A 15,479-nucleotide genomic window follows, 5' to 3' on the forward strand; every position below is an offset into this window, starting at 1 on the left:
CACCTGTAATCCCAGCTACTAGGGAGACTGAGGCAGGAGAATCCCTTGAACCTGGGAGGCAGATGATGCAGTGAGTTGAGATTGCACCACTGCACTCCAGCCTGGACAACAGCGTGAGACTGTGTCTCAAAAAAAAAAAAAAAGAAAAGAAAAGAAGTAGAAGAACCTGGTAGTTTGTGTGCCCCTCCTCCTCCTACCTCTCCCTACTTGCAGGAGAGGCAAGGCAGAAGGCAGGGAGCTCTGGGAAGACTCCTTTGCCCATTTCTGTTCTGGTAATTGGGGGGTTAATGGGGTTAATAAGCTAGAGGTTATACCACGGAGAGTTTTTAGAAGAAATGTATCTAATTATCAAATTTAAACTATTCACACTAAAGCGCCACTTATTAATGTGAGGCCGGATGCAGTGGCGCATGCCTGTAATCCCAGCACTTTGGGAGGCCAAGGAGGGTGGACTTCTCTTTTTTTTTTTTTTTTTTTTTTGAGACAGAGTCTCGCTTAGTCGCCCAGGCTGGAGTGCAATGGCGCGATCTCGGCTCACTGCAAGCTCCGCCTCCCGGGTTCACGCCATTCTCCTGCCTCAGCCTCCCGAGTAGCTGGGACTACAGGCGCCCGCCGCCTCGCCCGGCTAATTTTTTGCATTTTTAGTAGAGACGGGGTTTCACTGTGTTAGCCAGGATGGTCTCGATCTCCTGACCTCGTGATCCGCCCGCCTCGGCCTCCCAAAGTGCTGGGATTACAGGCGTGAGCCACCGCGCCCGGCCGAGGGTGGATTTCTTGAGGCCAGGAGTTGGAGACAAGCCTGGCCAACGTGGTAAAACCCCATCTCTACTAAAAATACAAAAATTAGCTGGGTGTGGTGGTGTGTGCCTACAGTCCTAGCTACTGTGGAGGCTGAGGCAGGAAAGCAGAGGCAGGAAACCTCTGAACCCAGGATGCAGAGGTTGCAGTGAGCCAAGATCACGCCACTGGACTCCAGCCTGGGTAACAGAGCAAGACTCCATCTCAAACAAAACAAAACAAAAAAACAGAAAACACAATGTGGGCCATGCCCTACCTCTGTGGCTTCCTTTCCTGGTTCGCAGCATAAGGACTCTGTTCCTGGTATCCTGGAACGCGGCTTCCCACTCTGTGGTCTTGTGCCTATCTGGAAGCCCTTCCACCTCTTTCACTGTGCTAGCCATTCTGCAAGACTTTCAAAGCTACCTCCTTTGGGAGGCATTACCCCTCCCAACACCAAGTCAGTTTTTGTTTCTTTGTTTTGTTTTTGAGACAGGGTCTCCTCTGTCACCTAGGCTGGCTGCAGTGGTACAATCTTGGCTCACTGTAGCCTCAAATTCCCAGGCTCAAGTGATTCGCCCACTCGACTTCCAGAGTACCTGGACCATAAGCATGTGCCACCACACCCAGCTAATTTTTTTTTTTTTTTTTTTTCGTAGAGGCAGGATTTCACCATGTTGGCCAGGCTGGTCTCAAACTCCTGAGCTCAAGCAATCTGCCCACCTCAACCTCCCAAAGTGCTAGGATTACAGGTGTGAGCCACTGCACCCAGCTAACAAATCAGTTTATAGATTCATATCATCACATGCTTGTTTCCATCAGGACAATGAAGAGAACACAGGAAGCTGGGGGATTTTAGTAAACTTTCTAAAGCTGCTTTATCAGATGCATAAAAAGCCACTGATGAACATTTAAAAGTTGGCCTATTTTGTTAATTTGCAGACTTCCGTAGTGCCTGTGATTATTCCTTGGGCATCTGATGAACATGGTGTAATACCTCCACAGTTTCCATTTTTACTCAATTTTCTTTAACAAGACTTCTGTTAATGGCCAGGCCCGTGGCTCATGCCTGTAATCCCAGCACTTTGGGAGGCTGAGGCAGGTGGATCACTTAAGGTCAGGAGTTCAAGACCAGCCTGGTCAACATGGTGAAACCCTGTTTCTACTAGAACTACAAAAATTAGCCGGGTGTGGTGGCGCATGCCTGTAATCCCAGCTAGTCAGGAGGCTGAGGCAGGAGCATCGCTTGAACCCAGGAGGCGGAGGTTACAGTGAGCCAAGATGACACCATTGCACTCCAGCCTGGGCAACAAGAGCAAAACTCTGTCTCAAAAACAAAACAAAACAAAAACTTGTGTTAATGTGTTCCTCACTCTTTTTCAGTGAACTTCATATTTTGCTGAGCATTTATTTTTATATAAAGCATGCTCTGGATTGCAGATTTCTATGTGGGAAAGTCATCCTCTTCATCCTAGCAGAAACTTCAGGCGAGACCAGTAGAGAACAGTAAGGGAGAAAGGCACACTGGCAGTCATGTGAATCAAGACTGGAGATTAATGGGGAAAGAGAAGGTGTAGCCAGACACCTCTGCACTTCTATTGCAGAAATGAAGGAAATGTCATTCCTCAATCCTTAAATTCCAGACATATACTAAACTGCTTAAATTATGCAGTGTTGATCATACAACCTCACAAGAGTGAGTATTCAGTGGATCTATTTGATGTAGAAACTAAAAACAAATCCGAAAGAGACAGAGAGCCAGATAAACAGACTGATGCAATGCCTCAATTAGAAGCACAGATTTTTTACTTATTTTTTTTGAGACAGAGTCTCGCTCTGTCCCCAGGCTGGAGTATAGTGGCGCGATCTCGGCTCACCACAATCTCTGCCTCCCAGGTTCAAGCGATTCTCGTGCCTCAGCCTCCCAAGTAGCTGGGATTACAGGTGTGCGCCTCCACACCCAGCTAATTTTTTTTATTTTTAGTAGAGACAGCGTTTCACCATGTTGGCCAGAATGGTCTCGACCTCCTGACCTCATGATCCACTTGCCTTGGCCTCCCAAAGTGCTAGGATTACAGGCATGAGCCACGGTGCCCAGCAAGAAGCACAGATTTTTAAAAGGCAAAGCTTAGTGTCGTGGCTCATGCCTGTAATCCCAGCACTCTGAGATGCTGAGGTGGGTGGATCACTCGAGCCCAGGAATTCAAGACCAGCCTGGGCAACACGGCAAGAACCCATCTTTACAAAAAGAAAAAAAGGAAAAAAAAACCTTAGCTGGGCATGCTGGTATGCACCTGTAGTCCTAGTCCCAGCTACTGGGAGGCTGAACAGGAGGATCCCTTGAGCCCTGGAGGTAAAGGCTGCAGTGAGCTGTGATAGTGCCACTGCACTCCAGCCTGGGTGGCAGAGCTAGACTCCGTCTCAAAAATAAAAAAATTAAAAGTGGGGTGGCAGCACAAGACTGTGAAGTTTATGTATCACAGTAAGAACCAAGGCAATTCTTCAAGAGCAGGGATTCTTTTTCGCCTTTGTTTTTCCTATGAGGTCTTATTAGTAAGTAGTCTTCCTCCAAGAAGGGCTTTTAGGTTACTTTGTCGCAATTTTCCTACCAGGCAGGATACCCGAATTAAAATCCCTCATCTCCAGAAAAAAATATAAATTAATAAATATTGAATAACTGCAGACTAGAAAAAACAAATAAAATCCCCGATCTGCTTTTATCATTTATATAATCATGAACGAGGAGCTGGTTCAGTAACACTGATAAAATGTAGCTAATATTTCACATGACTAAAGACAAATCTTTAGACAAATTTAGACAAATCTAAATGACTAAAGAAAGTTGGTACTTTCCCAGGGCATTTTCTCCATTAAATACACCGTGCGCTCTACAACTAGAAAGTCACAGTTGCTACGACTTCAACACAACATTTCTGGACCAAATGATCTTCTGAGGTTCCATCCCAAAATTAAGCTCTCGCATCCCATAAATTATATCCACGAGTAAAAACTCTCCATAAGGCCGGGCGCGGTGGCTCAAGCCTGTAATCCCAGCACTTTGGGAGGCCGAGGCGGGTGGATCACGAGGTCAGGAGATCGAGACTATCCTGGCTAACATGGTGAAACCCCGTCTCTACTAAAAATACAAAAAAAAAAAAACTAGCCGGGCGTGGTGGCGGGCGCCTGTAGTCTCAGCTACTTGGGAGGCTGAGGCGGGAGAATGGCGTGAACCCGGGAGGCGGAGCTTGCAGTGAGCCGAGATCACGCCACTGCACTCCAGCCTGGGAGACACAGCGAGACCCCGTCTCAAAAAAAAAAAAAAAAAAACTCTCCATAAAAGATTAATCAAGAGACCGTAATCCAGACAACGAGTCATCATAAAGATTTCTGGAAATATTTTTAAAAATGTATATAACATGTCTAGGATTACTTTATCTTCATTTTCCTTGTTGGTAATTTAATATAATCTTTTGAAAACTCCAATTTCATTCTGAAAGAAAAAAATCTGAAAGACAAGGCCGGGCGCAGTGGCTCAAGCCTGTAATCCCAGCACTTTGGGAGGCCGAGACGGGCGGATCACGAGGTCAGGAGATCGAGACCATCCTGGCTAACATGGTGAAACCCCGTCTCTACTAAAATACAAAAAAAATTAGCCGGGCGTGGTGGCGGGCGCCTGTAGTCCCAGCTACTTGGTAGGCTGAGGCAGGAGAATGGCGTGAACCCGGGAGGCGGAGCTTGCAGTGAGCTGAGATCCGGCCATTGCACTCCAGCCTGGGTGACAGAGCGAGACTCTGTCTCAAAAAAAAAAAAAAAAAATCTGAAAGACATTGTAAGACAAACTTAACTTTAAAAAAATTTTCAAAAACCCATGTTCAGAAACACTATAATAAATGTTCATTGTAGAACGCTGGTAATTGAATTAGATATTCAATATCTTACTGAAATCAACTCTTTACATTCCGAAGTTTAAAGCATTTAAATATGGATTGGAAATGTCTGCCTACTGAAGAATATTTCTACATCTATAAATAATATTATTGTTTTTCCAAGCTATATTCTTTTAACTTCCTGAAGTTAACCCTAGTTTTGAATTTTTCAAAAATATTATTTGTACGATAAAACTTGAAAACCTACTTTTCTTCTTATTGAAGAATAAAAGACAAGCAATAACACAGTAAGAATGGAGATCGTGTTTTTAATTCATTGTTACACACTGCCATCTAGCAGGAAGCGAACAAGAGTTATCACAACAGTTTCAAAATTGGAACAGACCTGAATGATCACCCGAGGCTAACCACTGTCTCCAGCTTCTCCTTACTCAGAAGAAAGTTTTTTTAAAACAGACTACAGTGCTGCTAGATTGGAGACTGTGAAACTTCAGTGTTCAAAGAGCTGAGCTGCTTATTCAATGCCTGAAAGGCCTCCATTTGAGACTACGGCAGACGAGGGAGAAATCCTGCCCTAGTTGTAGTGTGACGTTACTAACAATCCCAAGATTGGTCGTTGAGTTTCCTGAGTGTCTCATTGGAAAGAAGGATGTACAAAGGGAATAAAGTCCTTAAAGCCAACTTGCCTTATTCAAAACTGTGGCCAGCCAGAGCTGCATGCATTCCACAAATGAAAGTAACAATTCAAGTCATTTCATGCATAAAACACATAAAACTATCATTGCAGGGAGCTGTAGCAGGGGGCAGGGGACAGACCGTTGGGGCCGTGGTGTTAAGAAAAAGTCATTTTGTGTGACGTCTGCTTTATTTTAAAAAATCATTTAAAAATCCCCAGAAAAATGTCATAAAATCACGGTATAAAAGCATGGTTATTTCTATAGTTTACACAAAATGAGCTCTGTTCTAAGGGTACTAATCGGGAGCAAAACACTTAACACATGGCTTGCAAATGGGATAACCCAGGCCTGCAGTTGCCGGTGCTTTCCCGGGGCATTTTCTCCATTAAATACACCGTGCTCTCTGCAACTAAAAAGTCACAGTTGCTACGACTTCAACACAACATTCCTGCAACAAGTGATTCTCTAGGAAGACCTGGGGGAGAACAAGGCAATTTGCGCCCCGCAAAGGCAGATTAGGTTCTGGAATGGACGGCCACGGGCCTGGGAAGGAGGCCAATCGCGGCAGGCGGGGAGGCGTCGGGACCCCGCGCTCCTCCTCCGGGCTCCAGCGGAGGCTCCGGCCCGGCACCCGCCTCCAGCCTGGTGGATCAGGCTTCAATCTCAGGCAGTGGCTCTGCCTATGCACCACTAAGTCCCCAAAACAGACCTGGATTATTTTGCATACACCACTCCGTCTCTTACACGCACCCCCTGCTCGGCACAGAGAGGGAGTTTCCTTAGGCTGTGACTCCCGGAGGTAGTGTCCCAGCTTCCGTGGGACCGGAAAAGCGTCTTTCCGTGTCTCAGCATCAAGCCCCTGCTCCCACCAAGCGACTGCCGCGGCTGGAGGAGATGCGGCGCTCGCACTCACCTCGCGCGGAGCAGGGCTCGCCCCGCGGACCGCAGCGCCGCTTCCTTTCTCCCTATGAGCCCCAGCCTGGGCCCCGGGAAGACCCGGAGAGCCGATCAGGAGCGGCGGAGGCAGCCGCGCGGGCGAGCTCGGGGCACGTTCCGGCGGAAGCACCTGGATCCGGGTTTTCACTCGTGCCCTGTTCACAAGCTCGTGGGACCCGGGTTCTAAGAACACTGGGCTGCCCCCTGCTGGTGATCGTGGTTCACAGTCCGCCTCAGGCCACGGCCCTATGGAAAGTTCTCGGGAAGGCTGCGGGGGCCCTCTTCTTCAAGACAGGGAAACTTTCCGTTTCTCCAACTGGACTGGGACTGGAGCGCATTCAAAGTCACCTATTCAGGCCAGGCTCACACATGTAATCCCAGCACTTTGGGAGGCCGAGGCGGGCGGATAGCTTGAGCCCAGGAGTTCGAGACTAGCCTGAGCAACATAGCGGGACCCTGTCTCTACAAAAAATACAAAAGTTAGCCATTGTGGTGGCCCGTGCCTGTAGTCCCAGCTAGTGGGAGCCTGAGGTGGGAGGATCTCTTGAACCGAGGTAAAGGCTGCAGTTAACCGAGATCAAGCTACTGCACTCCGGCCTGGGCAACAGAGCAAGACTGTCTACAAAAATAAATAAAATAATAAGTTTTAAAAAGGTGAAAGTTATGTATTCAAGAATATCAAGAGCTTTACATGTTTTCTAAGGCTGGGCACCATTTCTGGCAGTATTTGGTAGACGGAACAGGACGATCATTTAGTTTGATTGTACTGGTTGCTATGGTGTAAATGTTTGTGCTCCGCCCCAAATTCATATGTGAATTTCGTGCCTTTGTAGCCTTTATAAATTTACAAATGTACTGTGTCTTTATCAAAGAGACCAGAGAGAGCTTCTGCCGTGTAAGAACACATATCCCTTGTATGAGGCACAGACGCTAATGGATGAAGAATCTGCCGGGGCGTTGATCTTGGACTTCCCAGCCTCCAGACTGGGAGCAATGGCGTTCTGTTGTTTATGCGTTACCCAAACTAAGGTATGTTGTGATAGTAGCCCAAACGGACTAGACACTGGTAAAGGAAAGCTAATTGACTTCTATTTTGCCCTAGTCTAGGAAGTAATAAACCTAAGGAGGTAATTCAACACTTTGGGAGGGCTGGGTCTAGGGCGAGGCAAGTGAGGCACTTAGGGCTCAAAATCTGAGGAGGCGCTGACTCTGGGTGTCCTGCGGTGCTGGGTGCACTGCAGAAGCCTGAGGGTGATTTGCTGTTTCAGGCCTGCCTCCCCCTGGTCCAGACCCTGCAGAGCTCCAGTGCCAAGCAACTCAACTTTTCTATAAAAACAGGTTGATAATAATGGTGTCCACGTCTAAAAAACATCAAACACACAGAAAAGATTGATAAATTAGATATGATTAAAAGTAAGAAACTCTGTTCATCAAAAGACACCATTAGGAAAGTAAGAAATGGGTGCAGTGGCTCACACCCACTCAGCACTTTGGTAGGCTGAGGTGGGAGGATCACTTGAGCCCAGGAGTTGGAGACTAGCCTGGACAACATAGGGAGACCCTGTCTCTACAAAAAAAATTTTTTTTAATTAGCCAGGTGTGGTGGTGCACTCCTGTGGTTTCAGCTACTCAGGAGACTGAGGTAGGAGGATTGTTTGAGCCTGGGAGGTCAAGGCTGCAGTGAGTCAGGATTGTGCTACTGCAATCCAGCCTGGGCGACAGGGTTAGATCCTGTCTCAAGAAAGAAAAAGAATGAAAAATGATCTACAGAATGAGAGAAGGTATTTTTGATATATTTTATCTAACAATGAATTTAGAATATAACAAGAACTCATAAAAGCAATAAGAAAGAAAAACAATCACTAAGTACAGCACTTCACCAAAGAGGAATCCAAATAGCCAGGCAGTACGTGAAAAGATGCTTAATGTTTTTAGTCATTAAGGAAATGCAAATGAACACGATGATGATATATACTACACATCCACTAAAATGGCTACAGGTTTTAAAACTGACAAGACAACACAAGGACAAAGCCGTGAAGCACATAGAACTGTTATGCACTATTGTTGGGGGTGCAGTTGTGACAGCCACTTTGGAAAATCGTCTGTTCATCTTTAGTAGAGCTGAATATACATGTTATGACCCAGAAATTCCTAGGTATTGGCCTAATACACATACCTATATATGAACATCAAAAAGCATGTATACTGGGCCATAAAACACACCTCGTCCGGGCACAGTGGCTTATGCCTGTAATCTCAGCACTTTGGGAGGCCAAGGAGGGCGGATCACCTGAGGTTGGGAGTGCAAGACCAGCCTGACCAACATGGAGAAATCCCGTCTCTACTAAAAATGCAAAAAAGTTAGCCAGACATACTGGTGGGCACCTATAATCCCAGCTACTTGGGAGGCTGAGGCAGGAGAATCGCTTGAACCTGGGAGGAGGAGGTTGCAGTGAGCCAAGATCGTGCCATTGCACTCCAGCCTGGGCGACAAGAGCGAAACTCAATCTGAAAAAAAAAAAAAAAAGGCACACACCTCAACAAATTTCAAAGAATGGTCATCATACAAAGCATGCTATCAGACCACAAAGGAATTAAACCAGAAACCAGTAACTAAATGATAACTGGAAAATCTCCAGATACATGAACATAAAAACAACACACTTCTTTATAGCACATAGATCAAAGAAGAAAACTCGGCCGGGTGTGGTGGTTCATGCCTGTAAGATACGCCACCAGATGACCGCAGATATGTGAGCAAGCCCAAGTCAGCAGACTACCCACCTGACTCATAGAAACACAAACACTAATAAACGCTTACTGTTTAAGCCACTGAGTTTCAGAAGCATGTGTTATACAGCAGTAGCTAACTGATACAGAAATTGGCATCTATGGCCAGATGCAGTGTCTCATGCCTTTGGGAGGTGAGCAGATCACGAGGTAAGGAGATGGAGACCATTCTGGCCAACATGGTGAAACCCCATCTCTACTAAAAATACAAAAATTATCTGTGTGTGGTGGTGTGCACCTGTAATCCCAGCTATTCAGGAGGCTGAGGCAAGAGAATCACTTGAACCTGGGAGGCGGAGATTGCAATGAGCCGAGATCATGCCACTGCACTCCAGCCTGGTGACAGAGCAAGACTCCATCTCAAACAAAAAACAAACAAACAAAAAAAGAAATTGCCATCTAGAAATGGGATGCTGTTTAACAAAAGCCTAAAATATGTGGCATTGGTTTAGGGAGCAAGTGCTGGGCAACAGTGAAAAAGCAAGAAGCATGCTTGTGTTTGACAGATCGGATGCACTTACTGTCTGCTGCCACGCAGCAGAAAACAGTCTGTTTCCATTACAGATGCAAAAAGAAAAAAAAAAGTGCCATGCTGTCTGTCGGATTGTGGCACCCAAGATTAAGTGGGGGAAATACAGGAGAAAAACATAGTAATAAAGGGAAAAACATGGACAGAGAATTTTTGCAACTCAGAAGTAATCTTGTAAATAGCAAAGAGCCTGTTTTACTCCAAAATGAATTTAAAATTTGAGGGTTTTCTTAAGGTGCTAAGAAAACTGCTATAGCAAACTGGAAAAATGATGACATGTTAGGTAGCAGCAAAATACTTGGTAAAACTATTACCTATAACAACTCACAAGATATAAAACATACTTAATGTGTAGGCCTTGGTAAAATGATTTCCAGGCAGAATGCTAAATGTGTTAGTTGGTGGTGTCTGTTAGCTGCATATTGTAAGGACTGCCAGAAAGAAGTAAGAGAAGTAAGGGGAAAGGGCTGCTGTACAGAATTTAAAGGAACTATCAAGAGATTAAAATTGAGTAGACTGGAAAATAAACCCTGTTCTTGTCTCCAACCTCCCCAGCCAGTAAAAGATCCTCAAGATGAGGCTGGAAGATCTTTTGTTAAGACTTCTAAAAGAGTTAAGTTGGTACTGATGGATCTTTTCAGTTAAACAAAAGAGCCAATAAGAATCATAAAAATGTTGGCTGGGCGCGGTGGCTCATGCCTGTAATCCCAGCATTTTGGGAGGCCAACACGGGCGGATCATGAGGTCAGAAGATCGAGACCATCCTGGCTAACACGGTGAAACCCCGCCTCTACTAAAAAATACAAAAAACTAGCCGGGCGAGGTGGCGGGCACCTGTAGTCCCAGCTACTCTGGAGGCTGAGGCAGGAGAATGGCGTAAACCCGCGAGGCGGAGCTTGCAGTGAGCTGAGATCGTGCCACTGCACTCCAGCCTGGGCGACAGAGCAAGACTCCATCTCAAAAAAAAAAAAGAATCATAAAAATGTCTTCTGTTAGCTGCCGGTTACACTCAAAGTAATCGCAATCAAGTCTGGAAAGAAATTTGTCTGAAGAAAAATGATGTAATATAGCTTTTGACCAGTGGAGTAGACTGAAACCAGACTCAACATAGAAAGTTCACGAAGTTTCAAAAGTTTTACATAGCGAACGTGTTTTGACCAGGCACAGTGGCTCACACCTGTAATCCCAGCACTTTAGGAGGCTGAAGTGGGCGGGTTGTTTGAGGTCAGGAGTTCGAGACAAGCCTGGCTAACATGGTGAAACTCCATATCTACCAAAAATACAAAAATTAGCTGGGTGTGGTGGCACACGTTCGTAATCCCAGTTACGTGGGAGGCTGAGGCATGAGGACTGCTTGAACCCGGGAGGCAGAGGTTGCAGTGAGCTAAGACTGCACCACTGTAGTCTAGCCTGGGTGACAGAGTGAGACCCTCTCTCAAAAAAAAAAAAAAAAAAAGTTTCTGAGCCCCCAAGGTTCTGTGAGCAAGATACAGACTGAGAAGGGCACTCAGCTGCCAACAGGAGTCATTTCTTCCTAAGAATCCACAAGGCATAACGGAAAAAACCAGTGCTTTAGAGAATCAATTCAAGAGCTTTGGTGAACCGGGTGTCAGGGAGCCATTCCTAGAAAGCAAAACTGGGCCCTAATCACAGAATGTTCCCTGTCCCTGGAGAAGAGGGACATGACAACATTTGCCAGGTGGAATTTCAGTATTTCATGGAGCAGTGACTGCTGTGTGCTTACTGCTGAGTACTAACAACTCTGAATGTCTAGTGAGCAAATGAAAATCAATGCGTTCAGGCTGGACATGGTGGCTCACGCCTATAATCCTAGCACTTTCAGAGGTTGAGGCCAGAGGACTATTTGAGCCCAGGAGTTTGAGAACAGCCTAGGCCACGTAGCAAGACCCTGTCTCTACAGAAAAGTTTAAAAATTTACTGGGCATGGTGCTACTCACCTGTAGTCCCAGCTACTTAGAAGGCTGAGGCAGGAGGATCACTTGAGCCCAGGTGTTTGAGGCTGCAATGAGCTATGATTGTATCCTCCAGCCTGGGAAACAGAACAAGATCCTGTCTTTAAAAAAGTAAAGTAACATGTCCAAAATTCAACCCTCACCACCTGTAAAATCTGCTCCTTCAATTGGGCATGGTGACTCCCAGCACTCTGGGAGGCCAAAGCGGGCAGATTATTTGAGGTTAGGAGTTCGAGATCAGCCTGGCCAACATGGCAAAAACCCATCTCTACTAAAAAATTAAAAAATTAGCCAGGTGTGGTGGTGCATGCCTGTAGTCCCAGCTACTCAGGAGGCTGAGGCAGGAGAATCACTTGAACCCAGGAGGGAGGTGGAGGTTGCAGTGAGCTGAGATAGCGCCACTGCACTCCACTCTGGGTGATAGAGTAAGACTCTGTCTCAAAAAAAAAAAAAAGAAAATACGTAAAGAAGGATCCTGCTGACTTTCCATAGGCAGCTTCAGTTCTTGCATTCCCCCTGTTTCTAAGAGGGTACAAACTGTTTCAGAGCACTGCTTCTCAAATACAAGTTCTTGTACTGCTAATGTGTCTGGCACTATCTAATATGTGAATCATCTAGGAGCTCTACTCCTTGAGTTTCTGACACAGCATTTCTGATGTTATCAATGAAATCTGTATTGTTAATCAGTTCACAATTTGTTTCTGATGTTTGAACATAACCAAGTTTGAAAGTCATTCCTCGGCTGGGCGCGGTGGCTCACGCCTGTAATCCCAGCACTTTGGGAGGCCGAGGTGGGCGGATCACGAGGTCAGGAGATCGAGACCATCTTGGCTAACATGGTGAAACCCCGTCTCTACTAAAAATACAAAAAATTAGCCAGGCGTGTGGTGGGCGCCTGTAATCCCAGCTGCTCGGGAGGCTGAGGCAGGAGAATGGCGTGAACCCAGGAGGTGGAGCTTGCAGTGAGCCAAGATCGCGCCACTGCACTCCAGCCTGGGCAACAGAGCGAAACTCTGTCTCAAAAAAAAGAAAGAAAGAAAGAAAGAAAGTCATTCTTCTAGATTGTTTTCTCATTACCTCTTTCCTATTTCCTTTTTTTTTTTTTTTTTTAGATGGGAGTCTTGCTCTGTCACCCAACCTGGAATGCAGTGGTGCAATCTCGGCTCATTGCAACCGCCGCCTCCCGGGTTCAAGCAATTCTCCTGTCTCAGCCTCCTGAGTAGCTGGGATTACAAGTGCCTGCCACCACGCCCAACCAATTTTTGTATTTTTAGTAGAGACGGGGTTTCACCATGTTGGCCAGGCTGGCCTCGAACTCTTGACCTCAAGTGATCTGCCCACCTTGGCCTCCCAAAGTGCTGGGATTACAGGCATGAACCACTGCGCCCAGCCAAATATTTCCCTTCTAACATGGAATAAAAAGATAGATGAAGTAGATAAAGGAGGGAAGATGTGGTATGTAAAATGCTAGTTTACTTTTTTCCACATCCTGGTCTATGTTCTGTGATAAACATACAGTCATCTAATGAACAAAGAATCACAAATATGCTCTACCCCAGGGTCTGAGAGTCCTCATCTTCCATCCCCTTTCATCTCAGTATTTCTTCATCTGTGAACAAGATGTGAAGCAAATATAAAACAAATAGCAGCAGATATTCCCCGTTGCATCTTTTTTATGAGCAAAAGCAAATATTGAATCGCTTAAGGAATATTCATGGAGAGGCAGGTAAAACATGCTTCATTCACCGCTGCAAAACTCTGAATGATCGAGCTCATTGGCAAGAGAGGAGGCTGCAGAAATTACCCTCCCCATAGGACTTCTAAAAAAAAGTTATTGTTTATATTTAATTTATTTGTGTTTTTAAATTGATATATCATAGTTACATATATTTTGGGGGTACATGTAATATTTTGATACATGTATACAATGTGTAATGATGAAATTAGGGTAATAGAGGTATCCATCACTTCAAACATTTATCTTTTCTTTGTGTTGGAAACATTCTAATTCTTCTCTTCTAGCTATTTTGAAATATGCAATAAGTTATTGTTAACTATAATTTCCCTACTGTGTTATCAAATACCAGACTTTATCCTTCTATCTAAGTGTATTTTTGTACTCATTAACCAACTTATCTTCCTCCTACTCCTCTCCATAGGACTTACGATCATTGTGTTGAAATCAAGATCATTCAGCTCCAACAATTTTCTTTCCTTTCCTCCTTTGCAGTTCTAGCTGCTCGATTATTATTCTGGCAACCTAAAAAGCACTTTAATAAAGAGATGCTAGACCAAAAGAACCCTGAAAGTTAATAAAGAAAAAAAAGAAAGAAAAAACAAAATAAAGAGATGCTAGACCTCTGATAATGACTCCCATTTCTTCCAGCTAGTCATTACATTTACAGAGACAGGGTTTTTGTTGTTGTTGTTGTTGCTGCTGTTGTTGTTGTTTTATGAGATAGAGTCTCGCTCTGTCACCCAGGCTGGAGGGCAGTGGCACGATCTGGGCTCACTGCAAGCTCCGCGTCCTGAGTTCAGGCAATTCTCCTGCCTTAGCCTCCCAAGTAGCTGGGATTACAGGCGCCCATCACCAGGCCCAGGTTTTTGGTTTTTGTTTGTTTGTTTTTTTTTTAACTAGAGACGGGGTTTTGCCATGTTGGCCAGGCTGGTCTCGAACTTCTGACCTCAGGTGATCCACCTGCCTCGGCCTCCCAAAGTGCTGGGATTACAGACGTGAGCCACAGTGCCTGGCAAGATTTATAGAGAGAGGGTCTAAATTCATTAGCCTCCCATCTCTTCCTCTTGGTGAGCTCTGTGGTTCTGCTAAAACAACAACAAAAAACTACCTATTTTTCTTCTCCTTGAATGGTTTATTCTTCTGATTGTATACAAGCAAACACACAGGCTTTACAGATGAGCAACGTTATTAGGTTTAATCCTCCAATAAGCTACCTTCCACACTTCAGGGTTTCGCGAGTATGTGTGTGTGTGTGTATGTGTACACTTCATAGGAAACCTGATTCTGCCCAGGGTCAGCTCTGGGAAAGTTGCTAGTGGGAGTGACTGAAGGTGGCAGAGGCCTGGAAGGTAAGACAACGGAGACCCTGTCTCTAAATAAATAAGTAAATAGAGACCTAACAACTAATTTATTGCGAATTTACTATGTACCAGGAACTGTACAGGAGATTGTGGATAAAGAAATGAAAAGACATCATTCCTAATCTTGAAAAGCTCAAGGTTGGCCCAGCTTGGGCTCTCACACCTGTAATCGCAGCACTTTGGAAGGCCAAGGCGGATGGATCACCTGAGGTCAAGAGTTCGAGACCAGCCTGGTTAACATGGTGAAACCCCATCTCTACTGAAAATGCAAATATTAGCTGGGCATAGTGGAACGCACCTGTAATCCCAGCTGCTCAGGAAGCTGAGGCAAGAGAATAGCTGGAACCCAGCAGGTGGGGGTTGCAATTAGCTGAGATAGCACCACTGCACTCCAGCCTGGGCAACAAAGTGAGACTCTGTCTCAAAAAAAAAAAAAAAAACAAAAAAACAGACAAGCTCAAGGCCTAAGAGATAATAAACCAACAACAATAATAGAACACTAGTGAGGAATGCATAGTGCACTATGGTAACAGAGGAGAATACGGGTATGTATAGAGAATGCTGAAATAGCATTAAATTTTCTTTTTTTTCTTTCTTTTTTTTTTTTCTGAGACCGAGTCTCACTGTGTCGCCCAGGGTGGAGTGCAGTGGTGTGATCTCAGCTCACTGCAACCTCCGCCTCCTGGGTTCAGGCAATTCTCTGCCTCAGCCTCCCAAGTAGTTGGGATAACAGGCATCCGCCACCACACCCGGCTAATTTTTGTATTTTTAGTAGAGCCAGGGTTTCACCATCTTGGCCAGGGTGGTT

The 15,479-nt window shown here is 45.3% G+C and overlaps 2 protein-coding genes across 6 annotated transcripts in view; both read right to left on the bottom strand.

Moving 5' to 3' along the window:
• Positions 1 to 6,326, bottom strand: part of FUT10 (fucosyltransferase 10) — a 114,670-nt gene extending 108,344 nt beyond the window's left edge. For 2 of the 4 annotated variants that reach the window (XM_028852562.2, XM_015145152.3), the window contains exon 1: positions 6,255 to 6,326. The gene's annotated coding sequence lies outside the window, so the exon portion shown is untranslated. Of the gene's footprint in view, positions 1 to 5,049; positions 5,215 to 6,091 lie in introns of those variants that run through there. The other 2 variants (XM_077943430.1, XM_077943429.1) reach the window with 2 other exon arrangements.
• A 1,723-nt stretch (positions 6,327 to 8,049) lies between these two features.
• The window catches only part of TTI2 (TELO2 interacting protein 2), a 37,168-nt gene continuing 29,738 nt past the window's right edge, over positions 8,050 to 15,479 (bottom strand). The window contains exons 7-8 of one of the 2 annotated variants that reach the window (XM_077942324.1): positions 11,558 to 11,649; positions 8,050 to 8,788 (exon numbers count right to left, since the gene is read on the bottom strand). In XM_077942324.1, the coding sequence (XP_077798450.1) occupies positions 11,596 to 11,649 (54 nt within the window). In that variant the 3' untranslated portion in view covers positions 8,050 to 8,788; positions 11,558 to 11,595. The remainder of the gene's footprint in view (positions 8,789 to 11,557; positions 11,650 to 15,479) is intronic. The other variant, XM_077942322.1, reaches the window with a different exon arrangement.

The sequence above is a fragment of the Macaca mulatta genome, chromosome 8 (assembly GCF_049350105.2).
Source record: "Macaca mulatta isolate MMU2019108-1 chromosome 8, T2T-MMU8v2.0, whole genome shotgun sequence".
Taxonomy (NCBI): domain Eukaryota; kingdom Metazoa; phylum Chordata; class Mammalia; order Primates; family Cercopithecidae; genus Macaca; species Macaca mulatta.